Source organism: Physcomitrium patens, chromosome 2 (genome assembly GCF_059467195.1).
Source record: "Physcomitrium patens ecotype Gransden chromosome 2, ASM5946719v1, whole genome shotgun sequence".
Lineage (NCBI taxonomy): Eukaryota > Viridiplantae > Streptophyta > Bryopsida > Funariales > Funariaceae > Physcomitrium > Physcomitrium patens.
The window spans coordinates 21,675,826-21,694,911 of NC_143411.1; the positions used below are offsets into that span (position 1 = coordinate 21,675,826).

Genomic DNA, 19,086 nt, shown 5'->3' on the forward strand with positions numbered 1-19,086 from the left:
TGATGTAGAGGAGGTTAATGCTAAGACAAGGATTGTAGTTTAGGTGAACAAAGAGATCTCCACTGATATTTTTTAATGTAAATCAAAAGCCTCAATTTTTGTTTGAAATAGACCAATTTGTAGATTGCTATGAATTTTGATTTCTTAAATTATTTATACAATGGCCAATGTAAGTTGAATGAAGTAAAGCTAAATATAAATTTTATTATATATGATTTCAATGGCTTCATAATTAAAAGATTTGGAAGGTTGTAAGTAATTGAATGCTATGTCTTTTCATGTATAAGTGATTTCTCATTGAAATCTTCATGTCTATTGATGTAGGTCTCTATTTTGTGGCAACTAAGATTGCTTGTACCTACATGTGACTTGCTATAATATGCATATATATTATTCTTTTTTTTATTCTCTTAAATGTGATTTCACCAAAGAAGAGCCCATTGCAATTTTAATTAACGTAGTTGGTATAGAATCTAGTCATATTAAAGGTGGTTGAGGTTCAACCATTAGGTGGCCAGATTATGAGACAATACTTAGGAAATTTTGAAGTGAAGCATTAGTCTAAGAAAAGCATGAATTCCTTTCATAGTACCATGGTCGATATACTGTAGAATAGATATTAATTCGTTTTAGAAAGATATTGATAAAATATATTAATAGTCCATATAATAGGACATTCAGGTGGACGGATGAGTGATTTAATTATTAAAAGCGATTAATTATAGAATTATGGTGAAAATTTGGAGAATCAAGAGAAAGTATATAGGAGTTGTAGAAGTTAATTAAGGTGCCATCGCTGTGATAGTTCTGAGCCGAGGTATGCTTGGTCCTACTTCTTTTCTATAATTTGTTATTTTCTTTGTATAAGAGGAATTAGAATTTCTGAATATTGTGAAGTAAATTATGGAATGGAAATGTGATTGCTATATTTGAGAAGAAGAAAGATTGAATGCTGAAATTTGATTATAGTTTAGTAGAGAGAATGAATCTGTGTTTGTGTGAAACACCGTAATATGAATGGTAGTTCTATGTGAAGAATTCTAGTGATTGGAATGAGGGTAATTGTGTACTGAAAGCTGTGAGGGTGCAATATTACAATTGGAGATTATGACGATGAATATATTGGTGGAAATAGCAGTTATTGGTATGATTGAATTGCTATAAAGAAGAGACCGATAAGGTGAAGGAGGAGATTATAGTTTCCTTGTGTGTTCAGATATTGGAAATAGAGATGATACATTCAGGAGGTAATTGATTGTGTGACCCTAACGTGAACGCTTAAGCAACTAGTCATTCTCTGAGTTCAAATCTCCCTATACATGTTTATTTCCATTAGATTAATTTGGAATAAATAAAACAAGCAATCACATATACTATCCACTTAATTTGACATATTAATAACCAAGATTGGTGAATTAATACAATTGAAGATTTATGGTGGTCTTCTTGAATTAGAAGCTATGATTAGTTTTGACTACAAGCACATTTCTATAAGAGGAGCACGTAAGAGAATTAGCATGGATCACATGCTATAGTAGCCAGTTGTAGAGAACAGTTCTCTTATAGAGTTGATCTTCCTTTAAGTAGAATTAGGATCTAAAAATCATATGATAATTAGAATTAAGTAGGCAAGATGAAGTGATTAAACCACCACTTAGTTATCAATCATTTTTATATCATTACAAGTACTTAATAGAGAGGCTTGGTAGGAGTTGGCAAGGAGAGTGTGAAGTAATTAACGAAAATAAGATCAACATTGACTTCTCTGAAATTATGAGAAATTAAAAACAATCTACATCTAAACCTATTAAATTCCAATAGTGTGGTCATTTGAGCTTGAATAAATTAGAAATTTGGATAAATAAAAGTAATTTTGATGAAATATTTTGTAAATAAAGTTAGTTCATTATGGATTGATAAATTATAAATAAAAAAATTATTTAAAATTAGATGAATTTTTATTTATAAATAAATAAATATTAATAGATAAAAATTTACTTACAAATGAGAATTTATCTTGGATGAATTTTAAATATTGGATGATAATTAAAAATAAATAAAAAAATAAAAATAAAAATTATATGAACTTTAATTAAATCACATAAAAAGTTGTCTTTCAAATATATTTCTTTTTTAAATTATTTGAGTGTCTTATATTATTGTGGTTGTATAAGAGTGGTTTTTAACTAATTAAGAGAATTAAAAGTTTAAGAAAAAGAAAAAAAATAACTTAAATAATGTAATTGATAGTTAATTAATAGTTATGAATTAAAATAAATCACTTATTAGATTGATTTATTTTAGTTCACAATTGAAGAATTATTAAGTTATTGGTTATAAATCAAATATTAATAAAAAAGTGTTAAATCATCTAAATAATTAAATAGTTATTAAGTAGAATATATTTTTAATAGTTATAAAGTAAAAAATAATTATAAAGTAGAATATAGTTATAAATTAGAATATATTCACAGACAAATCTAAGGAGGAAATAAAATCTTTATTAGGGATTGCATAAGATTCTAGCCACATGATCTCTTTTGTAGCTAGAAATACTTGTTTTTTAATACAATCTTCTTTGGTAACCATTTTTTTATTTTGTAATTATGTTGTTTCTTTAGATAATGTTAAATAATGCATTTAGATTCTCTATAATATAAACACAATTTTTTTTTATGAAGTCGAGTCTATTTATACTCAATAAGAGATTTAAAATATACCTTATCAATTTGCATAGGCTTTGGCCCAGATAAATAAGCTTCTAAAAACTTAGAAGATATTGCCATGACTTGACTTATATCTCTCAAATAAAATTTTTGTTCTTAATATCTTTTAAAGCGTCAATTATTGCATGCAATAGCTTAAGCAATAAATTATTTCAATGAATCTATTTTTAGTATTATTGATAATAAATCTTTGACATTAACTTTTAATCTATATTAAAATTGATTAATAAGAATTTTATCATTTCAATCCACATTGCAAGCAAGGTTTTAAAATTTAACAATATATATGGTAGCTAAACATGTTCTATATTGTAAGATTACAAGTTTGGTCTCTGCTATCTTTTTTCAACCACTTTCTTTTAATATGATTATAAATACTTTTAAGAATGAATTCAAATCATAGAGTAGTCATAAATTTTTTTCCATCAAATCAAAAAATCAAAAAAGAGTACTCTTAAATAAAAATATATCTATAAATCCAACTTGAATAAATCCATTAAAACATTAGAAAAGATGTAACTTTAGATATTGCTTCATTTATTATAGAAACCCTTAAAATTTAAACTTATTCCATTAAACTTCTCCGACATAGTTATCCTTGCATTCCGTATACTTATAGTAGTAAGACTTTTTGGATTCAATTATGAACTTGATTTGCTTGCTTTTCTCAATTGCACAACTTCATGGTATAGACTTTGAACTTCATTGTTAATTTCTTCTATAGAGAGAGGAATAGTACTACTATGATTCACCTTAAAAACATATGAGATTTCTATATTAGTAGTATTTACAAGCTTGTGAAGATTTTCAATGGTTGCAAATTTATTCTCACTTCTACCAATAGTAGCATCTATAATTTTTTCTTTTATAGAAAACTCAAATAAATTCAACAATCAAATTAAAAGAAGGTAATCCACAACCTCTAATATGAAATAAGAATTTCCAAAAAGAAGAATAATTTTTTCTCTTTAAAAAAAAATAATATTAGAAAAAAAATGTTAACTTAAAGATGGAGAGTCTGCAACCTTTAGAATACAGCAATAGAATTGAAATAATCCACTCACTTCTACAAAAAAACAAGAATAATAAGTTAACACTCTTCTCAAACTATGAAGGACATGAATCTCAAATAAATAATAATTCAATACACTCTCATGTCATTTAAAAAGAGTAGATATTTATTCAAAATTAATATATTATTAAAACTAAAATAGATATTGCTTTAGACAAGAATTCTAAAAAGACTTGATATAAGACTAAAGCTTAGAAAAGTATTGACAAGAGTGAAGAAGGCTTCATTCTTGCCTCCATATACACTATCTAACAAAAAGTTATATAGCATCATTTTATAAGATCTCTAACACGTATCTAATTTTCAAGACACATGTTTTAACTTGCAAAGCAAGTTTTTTATATGAGTATTACATGATGAGCTTATAATACAAGCTACCAATACGTGCAACATGTGGCTAATTTATTAGCCAAGTATTCATTTATAGACATGTTCAAAGGTGAAACTACATCTATAAAGCTTCTAAAAGGCTTTTCTACAAGCTATTATCAAATTCACCTATGTTTATTTATTTCTACTTAATTATATTATTTAGATAATTATTGAAGTAGATATGTATGCCCATGACAAAAAGGTAGGAAAATAAAGTCTAATTCTTATAAAAGGCTTTATATAGACTAAAACAAGAGGCACAATTATGGAATGATACCATCTATTAACTCATATTATTGCTTTAATTCAAAAAATGTACTCTAGATAAAAAATCTTTATTATAAAATTGAAGGAGAAAAAATAATACTTCTTCTATTTTATATGGATAATTTGTTCTTTATTAGAAATGACAAAGAAATAATATACACAATTAAAAATGAATATATAAAAAGGTACATGATGAGTGATCTTAGCCAACTAAATACATATCTATAAGTAGAATTTCTCTCAATCAAACAAGGAATTTTCATGAATTAAGCAAATTTTGTCACAAAATTGTTACAACAATTTGGAATGGAAAATTCAAATTCAGCAACAAATTCCATACATGAGTCATGCAAACTCACCAGCCATATGCAAGAAGAACTCATAGATGCTACTCTTTACCAAAAAATTCTAAGTAAGCTTCTTTAGGTTACAAATAATCGTCCAAATATTAGTTTTGTAACAAACTTACTTTCTTCATTCATGCAAGTTTTACAAAAACCACATATAGGTGCTACCAAATACCTACTATGCTACTTAAAAGGAACTACAAATCTCACTTGCAAATGGTGCCTATGAATTAAAATAAACTCCTATTAATTGGAATCTTATTCTAATTCACAACAATTTAATTATCTAAATACTCTAAAACTTCTTAATTAATGTTCAATAGTTATTCTAACTCTTCAATTATGAGCCAAATAAATCTTCTAGTAGATAATTTATTTTGGCTCACAACTACTATTTAACTTATAAAATAATTTAACAAGATTTCTTCCTACTTCTTATAAAAGAATTTAGATTCTTTAACTAATTTACTTCTCACTCACATAATCCATGATAATAATGCAAGCTACTTCAAATAATTATTAAGAATCAAAAATTTAAAAGAATTTTTTTTATATGATTTTATTTTATATGATTTTATTTTATATTCATTAAATTTTTATTTTTATTTTTATCTAGGTTTAGTTATCATCCAGTATTTAAAAATTCATCCAAATCAACTTTTCATTTACAAATGAATTTTCATCTATAAATGATTTTTCATCTATGAATAAAAATTCATCTACCTTCAATCAAGATTCATTTATAATTTTCCATCTGATTTGATTTTAATTCTTCTTTGACTTCATCCAACATAATTCATTCAACTATAACCTAACTTCATTTGAGTTGACCTATTTCACCAAGTAATTTCATTCAAATGTAAATCCATAAATGATGTAACTTACAATGAGGTCACCTCTGTGTAAATCTGCTCTATTGAAGGTTGCAGATGTGGTATGGGTGACACCTTCATTGGCAGCTCTACAAAACTACCTTATTTAGTCTTGTTTTGATCGTCAATATTTGCATTGGTATTGCAAGGTTGTTAGTCTAGATTTTTATTCGTATTTGGTTCGCCAACTAGATCATGTCAGGATTCTTCCACGTTGAGGTTCCACCAGCTTGTTCAAGCATTCTAGTGCATGAGGCCGATAGTGGTTGACTTGGAGCAATGGGCCAACCACAGATGCATTGCAAAATCCTATTACACTTGCTTCCTCCTAGCCTGAGTTGTGTGAGTGACTTAATCTACAGTTATTAAAGTAAAAGTAGAATAAGTTACCTTATAGAGGATATTAACTTAGATAAGTTGTTAGTGATCAAAGGTTTGACTCTTGGTATATGATAAGGGAATTGAATGGATATAGGACAAAATCATAGACCAAGAGTCAAAGTCAAAAGCATAAAGTATTAATAAGAGAATATCCAAAGACTAAATATGAGTCATTAGTATGTGTCATAGGATACCCTTAAGACTCGTGAGATGCCAAAAGGATCCTAGGACCATGTGTATAAAATTCAAAGAGTGAAAGTTGTCTTTTAGGACAGCAACTACTTCCTATAAGTAATGGATATTAGAAATAAGAGACATCTTATTCCATACTCTCTTTGTGTACAACCATACTGATGCTAAGTGTTGTGTCTTCAAAGTGCTTGTTCTTCAATAGGTTATGGGTCCGCTCACCTTTACTTGTGAGTTTTGAAGTACTTTGAAGTCTTTCTTGTTGTGAGGAATAGATCTTATGGTTGTTGCTGAAGTTTGATTTTGCTCTCTTCTAACCCTTCTTATGCATCTAGTTGTTGATGTAGTTTTTGCTCTTACTTGTTGTTAAGTACATTAATAGTCTTGGTTGTTGTTAGACTCTATTTAATGATGTTTTAGAACTTGAGTATTATATTTCTTTGTTGAGTTTCATCATTAGTGCTCTAACTTTGTGCTTTCATATACTTAACTTCATAAGAGATTCTCTTATTGTTATAAGAAGAGCTTTGTGTAGTTAGAGGGGTGATTGAAGAGTGGCAAAGCTTATGCAAGAGATCAAGATAGAGTATAAGACTTGTGAAAAGTCTTATATGTGAAGTTGAGAGTGATACAAGAGTGAAATCACTTATATAATTACAAAGAGGGCATTTTGGATTTGTAACACAACAACACCTTCTTATTGATTTTGAAAGTTCTATCTTCTCTTTTCTTGATTTTTTTTCACACATCCCTTCCCTAGACATGACTTGAACTGAAGGTGAGAGCTTGAGAGTGATTGAAAAGTTTAGAGGTGACAACTTTTACCATTGGAAGAAGAAAATGGAGCTTTTGTTGGCTTCATTGGACCTTTGAGACATTGTTGATGAAAGTGAAGACCCTCCAAGTGACAATGTTGATATCAAGGTGAAGAAGGAGTAAAAACATTGTGAAAAGAAGGCTTTTGGGATGATTGCAACAAACCTTAATGATGCCAATTTTTTACATGTTATAGCTTGCAATGGACCAACAGAAGCATGGAAGATTCTTTGTAACATCTATGAGAGTAGAAACCTTGCCAACATCCTTTAGACAAGGAAGAAGTTCTTAAAAATAAAGACGGAAGAAGGAGATGATCTCATGGCTCATATTAACAAGATAGAAGCACTTATTAACCAACTAGCAATTGTTGACAAACCAGCTGATGATAAGGACATTGTGTTGACATTGCTCATGAGCCTTCTCGAATCTTACAACTACCTCATTGTGGTATTGGAGTCCATCAACATGAAGGAGCTTACTATGAACTATGTCACATCAAGACTTGCCCATGAAGTGACCAAGAGGAAAGAAAAAGAGCTTGCAAGTGATGATTTAGCTCTATTTTTAAGATAAGGCAAAGGTAGCTATTTTCACCAACGTGATAATTTAAAAAGTAATATGATGAATTACTATATTTATAGAAAACTAAGTCATTTTATTAGAAATTGCTACAAGGCTAAGAAAGGAGATAGAGAGAATGCAAACAATGCTAGTGATAGTTTTGGTGGAGATAAATATGCTTTCATGGCAAGGGAAGGAGCCTCCATGGCTGCTATTTCAAAGTGGATTATACATTCAGGTGCTACTAAGTACATGACACCATACAAGTATTCATTTAACACTTATGAAGAAATTCTAGCAACAAAAGTGTGGTTGGGAGACAATGGCATGGTGCAAGCCATTGGAATTGGCTCCATTGTAGTGGAGATTTTTGTAAAGGACCAAATCAAGAGGATCACATTGAAGGAAGTTTTACATGTTCCAAAAATGAAGAAGAACCTCTTTTGGTGAGCAAACTTGTATCACATGGTTATAAGGTTCAATTTGATATGAATGGATATTTTGTTAAGACATTGGATGGCCAATATGTTGCCAAAGGCCTTAGAGATGGAAATCTCTACTTCATCAATTACAAGAAGGTGAATGGAGTTGAAGTGGCAACATTTGCTGATTTTCCACAACATCAAGACAAGTTTGGAATTTGGCATCAACGACTTTGTCATTTGAATGCCAAATGCATGAAGGAGCTCTAATCAATGGTAAATGGCTTGGAACTTGGTCAATTCAGCCACAATGCCATGACACTTGCTTGTGAAGGATGTATACAAGACAAACAATAAAGGGCTTCATTTCCAAGTGGAGTTGCAACACATGCAACAAAATTATTGGAGATTATGCACTCTGATGATTGTGGACCAATGAAGACACCATCAATTAGAGGAGCAAGGTACTTTATCACATTCATAGATAACTTTTCAAGAAAGGTGTGGATTTACATCATTAAAGCTAAAAGTGAATATTTCTCAAGGTTTAAGGAGTTTAAGGCTCTTATAGAGAAATAATGTGAGTGTAAGATCAAAGTGTTGAGAATGGACAATGGAGGTGAATGCATGTTAAAGTATTTTGATGAATTCATAAAGATTCAAGATATTACAAGACAAACCTCTACTCCTTACATTCCACAACAAAATGGAATTGATGAAAGAGCAAATTGGACCATTGTAGAGATGGCAAGGAGTATGCTTCATACACAAAACCTTAGACATGAGTACTGTAGGGAAGCTGTGGTAAATGCGATGTACACAAAGAATAGGTGCCCTACAAGTACACTTAAATCAATGACTCCACAAGAAGCTTGGAATAGGAAGAAACCTTGTGATTCAGACATGAAGATTTTTGGATGCATTGCTTATGCAAAAGTACTAGACTGTATGATGTCCAAACTTGATACAAAAGGTACAAAATATGTATTTGTTGGATATTATGAAGATACCAAAGTATATAAGCTAATGTATTTAGAAACCAAGAAGATCATAAAAAGTCGTGATGTAGAGTTTTTGGAGCATAAGAATGCTTTTGAGCACTTAGAAGAGTGTTCAAGTGAGAGTGAAGGTGTGTTTGTGGACACATCTTTAAGTTCAACAAAGAAAAAAGAAGAAAAAGATGATAATGACAATGAGGATGGAAGAAATAGAAGTCAAGATCAAGTCTCAAAGAAGATAAATCATAGTGTGCCTTCAATTGCTAGAACCAACAATGAAGACAATGAAGATATTGAAGGTGATGATGATGATGAAGAATATCAACCTTTGAGTGAGAAAACACAAGCATTGAGGAAGAAGAAGGATGGAATATAAGAAGAAGGGTCTTCTTCAAATGAAAAGAGATATCCTTTGAAAAAAAAGAAAACCACGTAATGAATGGTAGAAAGACCACATCTTTCCTCAAATAAATGAAGAACATGCCAATGTTGTACTTCTTGCTGATCTATTGAGTTTATGTGATGCAATGAAGTCCACGGATGCGTTGAAGTAGGAGAATGCTATGGAAGAAGAGTACAAATCCCTCATGGACAATGGAACATGAGAATTGACTCAACTTCCATCAAATCGATCTTCAATTGGTTGTAAGTAGGTGTTTAGAACCAAAAGGGATACAATAGACAATATTGTGAGATACAAGTCTAGATTGGTTGCTAAAGGCTACTCACAAGTTGCTAGTGTGGATTTCAATGAGACATTTGATCCCGTGGCCAAATTCACCACTATTAAAACTATTGTGGCAATTGGGGCAGCATTGGACTTAGAGATGCATCAAATGGATGTGAAGACGGCTTTTTTGAATAGAAGTTTGGAAGAAGACATCTATATGGAGCAACCTCAAGGATTTGTTGAAGAAGGCAAACAACACCTTGTTTGTAAGTTGAAGAAATCCTTGTATAGGCTAAAGCAATCACTAAAAGCACAGTACCAATGTATTGATACATTCTTTGTGAGTGAAGGATTTGTAAGGAGTGAGGTTGATCATTCCTTATATGTGATGCAATCAAATAGGTTCATATTGATTGTCATCCTCTATATTGATGATTTGATCATCTTAACCAATACATTGAAGATAATGAATTGGTTGAAGGCAAAGTTAGAAAAGGAGTATGAAATGAGTGATTTGAAAGAGCTTCACTATTGTTTAGGAATGGAGTTTGTAAGAGATCGTGTTAAGAAGACCATTACAATGAGCCAAAGCAAGTACATTGAAGAAGTGTTAAAACAATTCAACATAGAGGAGTGTAAGCCTATTGGAACACCATTGGAGGCAAACTTGAAGTTGATGAAGCTCATGGATGAAGAGTTTGCTGAAGTTAAAGGTCAAATGCTAGGTGTTCCATACAAGATAGCAGTTTGCTCACTTATATATGCAATGGTTGGCACAAAGGTGGATCTTGCATATGCAGTGAGTGTTGTGAGCCAACACATGTCAAAGGCTGGACCAATCCATTGGACAACCATCAAAAGGATCATGAAGTACTTAAAAGGCACTTTGAACTTCAAATTATGCCTTGGATGTGATAACATTAGTTTGCATGGTTATTGTGATGCGGATTGGGCTAGAAATGCAAATAATAGAAGGTTTACAATGGGCTTTATATTCTTTGTTGGAATGGGAGCAATTTTATGGAATTGTAAGAGACAACCAACCATTACAAGGTCAACAATGGAGTCAAAGTACATGGCAGCAAGCCATCGTGCAATGGAGGCAATATGATTGAGACAACTTTTGGAGGACATTAGAGATGTGCAAATGGAAGCAACTCCCATGGAGTGTGACAATCAAGGATGTCTTGCATTTGCAAAGAATCCAAAGCATCATTTAAGGACCAAGCACATTGATTTTCAACATCACTTTATAAGACAGAAGATTGAAATGGGAGTGATTGATATGAAGTATTGTGCAATGGAGGAAATGCTTGCTGATTTGTTGACAAAGGCATTAGTAAAAGATAGACACCACATGTTGACAAAGGTATTAGGATTAAAAGCCATTTGGTCAATAACAAAGTGGGAGTGGAATCAAAGGTTTGACTCTTGGTATATGGTAAGGGCATCCAATGGATATAGGACGAAATCATCGACTAAGAGTCAAAGTCAAAAGGATAAAGTATTAATAAGGGAATATCCAAAGACTAAGTATGAGTCATTAGTATGTATCATAGCATACTTTTGAGGCTCATGAGATGCCAAAAGGATCCTAGGGCAATGTGTGTAAAAGTCAAAGAGTGGAAGTTGTGTTTTAGGGCAGTAACCACTACCTATAAGTAATGGGTATAGGAAGTGAGAGACATCTTATTCCATATTCTTTTTGTTACAACCTTATTGATACTAAGTGTTGTATCTTCAAAGTGCTTGTTCTTTAAGAAGAGTGCATCCATTGTAAAGTCCTTGAGTGAAAGTGGTTGAAGCAATTTTTAAGTTCTAGAAATTTGCATTCGTCAAACTTCTCCATGTCGCTCAACCTAATAGAGAAAAACTCAAAAGAAGGCTTATAAAAAAAACCACCAAAAGCATCGTAATAGTCAGAGCTTGGAAAAAATAATAAGAGAAAAAAAATCAGAATGAGAGAATCGCCGCAAAGCAAAATATGTGACACCATTGTAGCACTCAACAAAAAATTATCAATACTAAAAATAAAAAAATGAAAGCCAATTACAATAGACTTTAATCTTCTGAGTTTAGAACAAACTATGAAAGGGCTACAAGAGCAAATCTACTTCCAATAATTGATGACAACAATAAAGCTAGAAGAGCAACTAAAAATCCTAAGATTGTAATCCACTGGAATGATGGAGTTCTATTCAAATACACAACAAAAATACTAAAAGAAAAGATCTAGAAGTGTCACGCCGTAGCACTTCCATGATGCAAAGGAGGTAGGAGAATAATTTCACAGCGCCCGGAGCTTGTGATAAATTGAAGGGAAAAATATTGAAAAAAAGATGAAAGAAAATCCAGGGCGGCTCGGATCTCTATTGGCATGGAGGCTGCCAGATGTCGGAGGCAGCTCCTTGCCCCCCTCTCTATCTTTTTCTTTATTTTTTTTTTTTTCTTTTATTTTTTTTCCTTTTTTTTTCTGCTTTTATTTTTCTCTGCTTTCTTACTCTTCATTTTATTTTTTGTCTCTTTCTTTTCTTTCTTTTGTCCTTATTAGATGGTCTTGAATCAAAGATTCTATCTCACCTTTTAATCTAATATAAATCTTTTAATATCAATAAAAACCACTACTATCATATCAAGACTTATATTAGCTAAATTGAAAAAAGACCACCTACTTTAGAATTCTTTCTTAAGGAATTTTTTATAAAAGACCTATTTTAGCCACAAAATCCTATTAATTGCTATTTATCTCAAAATTCCTATATTAACTCCTTATACTAATAATTTTAAGGACCATAAGTGCATCTTTTGCATTAAAATCCATAAGTGAGTCAATTGTATGAGTCATAGCACCAAAGAAAATGTATGATTACAGCACATTCTGAACAAGCTTGGGTTAAGGAATTTGGAGGCTCTCAAAATTTATTGCGATTATATTAGTACCATGAAAATTGCCACCACTCCATTGATACATACAAAAACCAAATACATCAAAGTTAATTGCCATTACATGAAAGAAAAGATGAATAACAATGAAATTAATATACTACATATTTCAAGTGCAACAAATTTAGTCGACATTCTTACAAAACCACTAGAGCGGATCCGCTTCAATGAATTTAGAAATCAACTTTCTAAAGCTGAGCTTCATGCCTAATAATATTATTGATTTATTCATCATCGAGTTCATAGTATTTAGAAGCTAGAAGTACAAGGCAAGAGAAGCTTACCACCTTGTCATCCATCATCAAACAAAATTGAAGAAATCAATATTCAAAGCTTGGTTTCTTGTTCAAAGAGGCTTCACATAATCTTTTGTTCACCATTAGTTTATATCTTCTAACATCTATTTTTATTACCTCAAGAATTTTTAACTTCAAAATTTTTTTTATAAATATTCTTTATCTTTTAAACACTTGCTTCAACTGTCAGAGAATTGATACTGATAAAGAAAGTCAAGGCCATATCAATACCATTATCACTCAATTAAAAAGCAACAAAATCAAAATACAATACATTTTTTTTTAAATTCTAAGCAAAATCTAACCAAATCTTAATCTAATCCTAAATCCTATATCAATCCTAATAAAATCCAAGCAAAATCCTAAATTTTAACCAAATCCTAAATCAATTCTAAACAAAATCTAACCAAATCTTTATCTAATTGTAAATCCTATAACAATCCTAATAAAATCCAAGAAAAATCCTAAATTTTAACCAAATCTTAAACCAATTCTAAGCAAAATCTAACCAAATCCTAAATCTTAAACAAACCTTTAACAAATCTTATAGCAGATTGAAAATTCAATTATTCATGATTGAACTATTGATTTTGATTCAAAATTTGTAAATTTTTCAAAAATTATGTTAAAAACAAGTATAAAAAATTTGAAGAAGATTGCATATACTAAATAGATGATAATCCTTAAACTTTGCTTAAGTATTAGTTAGCCTCTTTCTCCAACCTTGATATTGATATTCCAAAGTTATGATTTCTTAATTTCACCATTCAATTGATTCCAAACTTTGGACAATTGTTAGAAGTCAAACTAGCTACTATTAAGTAAAATTATATATCAATCCAACTTGCAGATAGATAGATATCTTAAAAACCCTCATTGATCTACTAAATCCTAATTTTTGAAACTACAACCTGTAAAAACTCTCATACTCTTGAATCTAACTAATTAATTGACATTGACTCTCTCATACACATTCACAACAAGTGTATTAACAAATTTCCAAATTTTTACCTATAAACATGCTACAAAACTCAAAAAATCCTGAAATTTAAAAACTTATTTTCATTTCTAAAAATCTATATCCACCAAATACATCACTTCTTTTGAAAATCCTTCAAAATCTCAATATTAATCCAAATGACATGAAATCAACTTTTAAAACTCTCTTCACCCATTTTTTTCCTAATCTTATTTTCCAATTTATAAAAAGATCTTAAAGTTGTTGTAGATGAGCGGTTTTGTATCTCGGGATTTGATTTCAATCCAAGTTTACAACTGGTCCTTTCCATGTATCAAGTTTTTTTGTAGTTTGAGATACTTTTTACTTAAACCTATTGTTAATTCTTTCTTCAATATTTTTATATTATTTAATTATCTCATTTACTTTGATTTGAGGCTTTTATGACTTTACAAAATAAATAAAATTTCCTTCTATAAAAGACAATGTTAAAGCTAAAATAATTACTACCTTCTTATCATTTATTCTTATTTTTCTACTACATCTTTCTACTAGGTTTTTTGATAATAATATCCATATTTTTAGTTTTTACCATATAGTTATATTATTATATGATATTGTAGTAAAAAGAAGATATAAATAAGCTTGTTGTATTGCTACTTTGACATAACATACAATACATAAAAAACAAAAAAAAAAAACAAAGAAAGGAAGTTTGAATCCAAGCTAAATTCCTATCAACAATGCCTCCATTTCAAAAACAATGGTTAGCAATTAATGCCCAAGTGCTCCATATTCAATGAGTTCTCTATCCAAGTATGTCCAATATTCAAATATATTCAATTATGCCATAGTAGCCTTATTCATATATAATATGATATTGAATATGTTATATATGTATCTTATATGCTATAGCTCATATCTAAGATGGTCATATCTATATTGAATCTATACAATATTTATTTGACATATGTATAATATTTTATATGTTTTATCTTACTAATATTATGAATGTATTCAATTTATATTTTATCGGCTCCATATTCTATTAGTACCTTGTATTAGTAATGGATCCTATTTTGTATGGCCTCCATATGGTATTCATTCATGGTAATCACATACCATATATCATATGGTATTTAAATTTAAATTAAATTAAAAAATTACCATTTTATATTATTTTTAGATATTCCAAAGATACTAATAAGATATCAATTTGATACTTCTTAAGATGCCTTTTATATATAAATTCCTACTACATTTCTTATATTAATTGTACTTTCATTCTTAACACTATTTTACTTATATTAGCTTCTTTAATATAATCCTTTACCTAAATATTTATACTTGGTATCCTAATTGTATTCTTTTTATTTTAATATAGATTATAAATCAACTTGGTGACTTATACTCTTATTCCAAATCAACTCATTATTGAGTTGCCATCTTTGAAATAGACTATGGCATTGAACAATCTTTAAAACATGAAAAAACAATTCTATGATATCATCTATTAACTTATATAGTGTTTCAGATATATAGTAATTATAACTATTACCTAGGTAATATAAATAAGTAGAAATAAATAAAAGTAGATTAATTTCATAATATTTTTTAAAAAAACTTCCTAAAAGCTTCGTATATGTTGTTTTGACTTTATATGTGTTTGTAGTTGATTGATAGATTAAAAACTTTGTCAACAAGTTAACTACATGCCATACCTGTTGGTAGCTTATAAACAAACTAATTATGTACTGCCCATATTAAAAACTTATCTTGCAAGTTAAAATATGAGTTGTGCAAAGTCAATACGTTTTGGAGGTCGTATAAAATGCCACCATATAACTCTTAGGTAGATAGTATATAAACAGGCAAGAGTAAAGCCTTCTTTTCTCTAGTCAACTCTTTTCTTGCTTCTAATCTGATTTCAAGAAGTCTCTAGTTTTCTTATCTTTTGGCAATAGCCATTCTTATTTCTTTTTAATATACATACTTCTTTATTTCTATTTTGTTATATTTCTTTAAAAAAATCTCACTAATTTATTTGCTTTCATCATGTTCTTGTCTTTGATACATAGATAAATACAAATTGTTTACACAATCATCATCATCTGCAAATCTTTAACTTTTAAATTTGTAATTTGAAGATGATCAAATTACTTCGATATTTCTTCCACCTCTTCTATGAAAATAGTACTAAGAAATGTCATTAAAGCTTCTAGTTATGCGAGCATTGAGGGGGGGAGGGGAGAGGGATTGATTACAAATAACTACAATCCTCGTTTTTAAATTAGGAATGTCAACTAGAGCAATTAAAAGATCACTTTACTTATAGCACAAGTTGCAGATGTTTGCCACTTAACAGAACCAAGTTGCGGATGTTTGCAGCGAGACCCCAATCTCCTTTTTCGGCATCAACTCCGCTAGGAAGTTCGAATGTGACGCTGACGAGCTTTTCAGCTCTGTCGATCCTCCAGAAGAACCCATGAAGTCACGTGTATTATCGTCGCAGTTGGGAGAAGAAGTGTCTTGGCTTCCAAGTAATGAACAGTTTCTCTAAAAAAATTAAATACAACACTCCCGATTGGTTGAGACCAGTCGCCCCGCAAATCCTGCACCTTCAAATTCTTCACTATGAATGGTCTCAGCCTCGGTTGTGGAGAAAACCTTAGACAATGGATGATTTGTCAAAACTACGACACAGCACTATTTCAAAATATCAGAAATCAAACAATTTATTTTACTCCAAAATGGTTGAAGTCGCAGATACTCTAACCTCAAGACACATATTTCAAATTCGTAGAATCGAATTCCAAGTAGGATTGCTTCTCAAATAAACCATGTAATTCAAGGTTGTATTTCCTTGCGATGCGACGCACCTATGAGTGCTACAGAAAACAACATTTGCTCGCTCTGAGGGAAAACAGGGATGGCTTCTGGAGCGACAGGAAACGTATTATTGTACAAACTTATTCTACATCACGAAGCACTCCCATGTTTGCCAAAATCTGTACCCATACCACACTTTGAATCCTTAAGGCTAGACCTAACTTAGCACACAGTACGCACTAGACACTCCCACTTCACCTTCTTCCAACCTAAATTTTCAAAATAAAACTGTACTTCGCACCTCTGATTGCATTGTGACTATACATTGCCAAACTCCTGTCTTCCAGAAATAAACTGAGTGAACAATAAGAACGCTAGATTAGATGCACTGCTAATTTAGCACAGCGAGAGAAATATACCCACAGGCGCCAGATCGTTCAGGTTCTGGATACGAAACAATGGAACCCTAGATTTTAGACTGTGTAAATGAGCTCGCTGAAGTAAGAACGAAGGTTGATTCGATAACCTGATTTCTCTTTTAAAATTAAGCGCGAACTCAAGTTCAGGAATACATTGAAATTGAATTGGACACATCTATGCTATGATATGCAATAATTTGATATGATACAAATTGGTGAGAATGGGGAGTAAAAAGGAGAGGTGGGGTGGAATCTAAGCGGAGTTGGGAGCGGCGCGGAGCACAAGCACTTCTAGTGTCAGTCCTGGTCCGAAGCCAATGAAGAATCCGAACTCGCTGCCCTCGCCCAAAGTGGACGCACCCATCTTCACAGACCTGTGCCGAATCTGATCCAACACAAACAACACAGAGGCGCTAGACATGTTGCCAAACTCGGACAATATGTCCCTGCTCCCTTGCATCTTGTCCTTGGTCAGCTTCAGCTTCGCCTCCACCTGATCGAGAATGGCTGGACCTCCGGGATGCACCGCCCAGAACATCTCGTTCCATGCCGGTGATCCCACTGGCTTCCTGGCCTCGTTCAAAAACTTCTCGATGTTCTTGGAGATGAGCCCGGGTACATCCTTCATGAGGTGGAAGATGAGCCCTGCTTCGGTGAGATGTCCATCGATGGCGCCGTCACTCTCTGGTAAGATGGTCTCTCCAGCCCAGTGCACTTCGAACAATGGCTTCTCTACCTCAGGCTTGGGGTCGGATCCAACCACGTACACGCCGGCGCCATCGCCGAACAGAGCTGAGCCCACAAGCCCGTCCAAGTGGTTCTCGCTCGGGGCTCGGTATGTGACTGCGGTCACCTCGCTCGCGACTGCCAGCACTCGGGCGCCCTTGTTGTTTTCGGCTAGATCCTTGGCCACTCTGAGCACGGATGCACCGCCGAAACACCCGGTTTGGTACATCATGACACGCTTCACAGTGGGCTTCAGGCCGAGCAGCTTGGCCAGGGCGTGGTCGGCTCCGGGCATGTTGACACCCGAGGTGGTGGCGAAGACGATGTGGGTAATGTCGGACTTGCGGCCGCCCCATTCCTTGATGGCCTTCTGGGCGGCCTCGGCGGCGAGCTTGGGGACCTGGACGACCACGATGTCATGGCGGACGTTCAGGGAGGGCTCCATGTACGTGCAGATGCCTGGGTTGGCCTTGAGCACCTCCTCCGTGAGGAACATGTGGCGCTTCCGGATGCCCGACTTGTCACAGATGCGCTTGAATTTGGCCTTCAGGGCTTCCTTCTCGCCGCAGTTGGTGATGTTGAAGAAGAATTCGGGGTACTCACTCTGCAGAAACTCCGCGGGAGGCACCGCAGTTCCGATGCCTAGCACGCAGGCTGGCCCTTCAGCGCGGGGCTGGCCCCTGGGAAGCGCGGTCCTCGTAACATCCCCAGCAGAAGCCATTTGACAACCCCGGTCGATTTCTTCACTCTAGTTCTCAATCTGTGCTGCCAAACGTATTCCGACTTTGTCTCTTTGCTAATTCTGCAACAAGAGAGGTTGTTCTACGCACCGATTCCGTTACGCTACCAGTTGGGATCTGCGGAGTCACCCCACTCTCTTAGTTCGCCACGAGCTAGTCTATTTTCGTAACTTGAGTACAACGATCGGAGAGATTGCCAGAGAATTGATAGACGATGTAGTTGGGTGGCGACTTCCGTTTTGAAGCTTGTATCGACCCTGCTATTTCATGCACAGCGTGTGCCCTTTAAGAGCATCGCCATGTTGACACTTTCATCAGGATCGAGTTGTCCTTGACCGGGGTATATTTCATTTTGACCGCGACTTTATGTCTGCAGAAATAAAGAAATACGTTTACTGCATTGAATCGTGTGCTCTTTCTGTGGAGTCATTGCTGTTGAAAGCTGTTGACCTTTTTTCTGCTTCACCCCACCACTTTGC

General features: G+C 32.8%; 1 protein-coding gene across 1 annotated transcript; it reads right to left on the reverse strand.

Moving 5' to 3' along the window:
• Nucleotides 1-15,982: 15,982 nt before the first annotated feature.
• LOC112278882 (naringenin-chalcone synthase) lies at nucleotides 15,983-18,901 on the reverse strand. The gene has a single exon (XM_024512750.3). The coding sequence runs from the start codon at nucleotides 18,586-18,588 to the stop codon at nucleotides 17,395-17,397; it is 1,194 nt and encodes a 397-aa protein (XP_024368518.1). The 5' UTR covers nucleotides 18,589-18,901; the 3' UTR covers nucleotides 15,983-17,394.
• Nucleotides 18,902-19,086: the final 185 nt, after the last annotated feature.

Excerpts from the sequence above, each read along its gene's own strand:
- LOC112278882 (XM_024512750.3), bottom strand. The coding sequence starts at position 18,588 with ATGGCTTCTGCTGGGGATGTTACGAGGACCGCGCTTCCCAGGGGCCAG.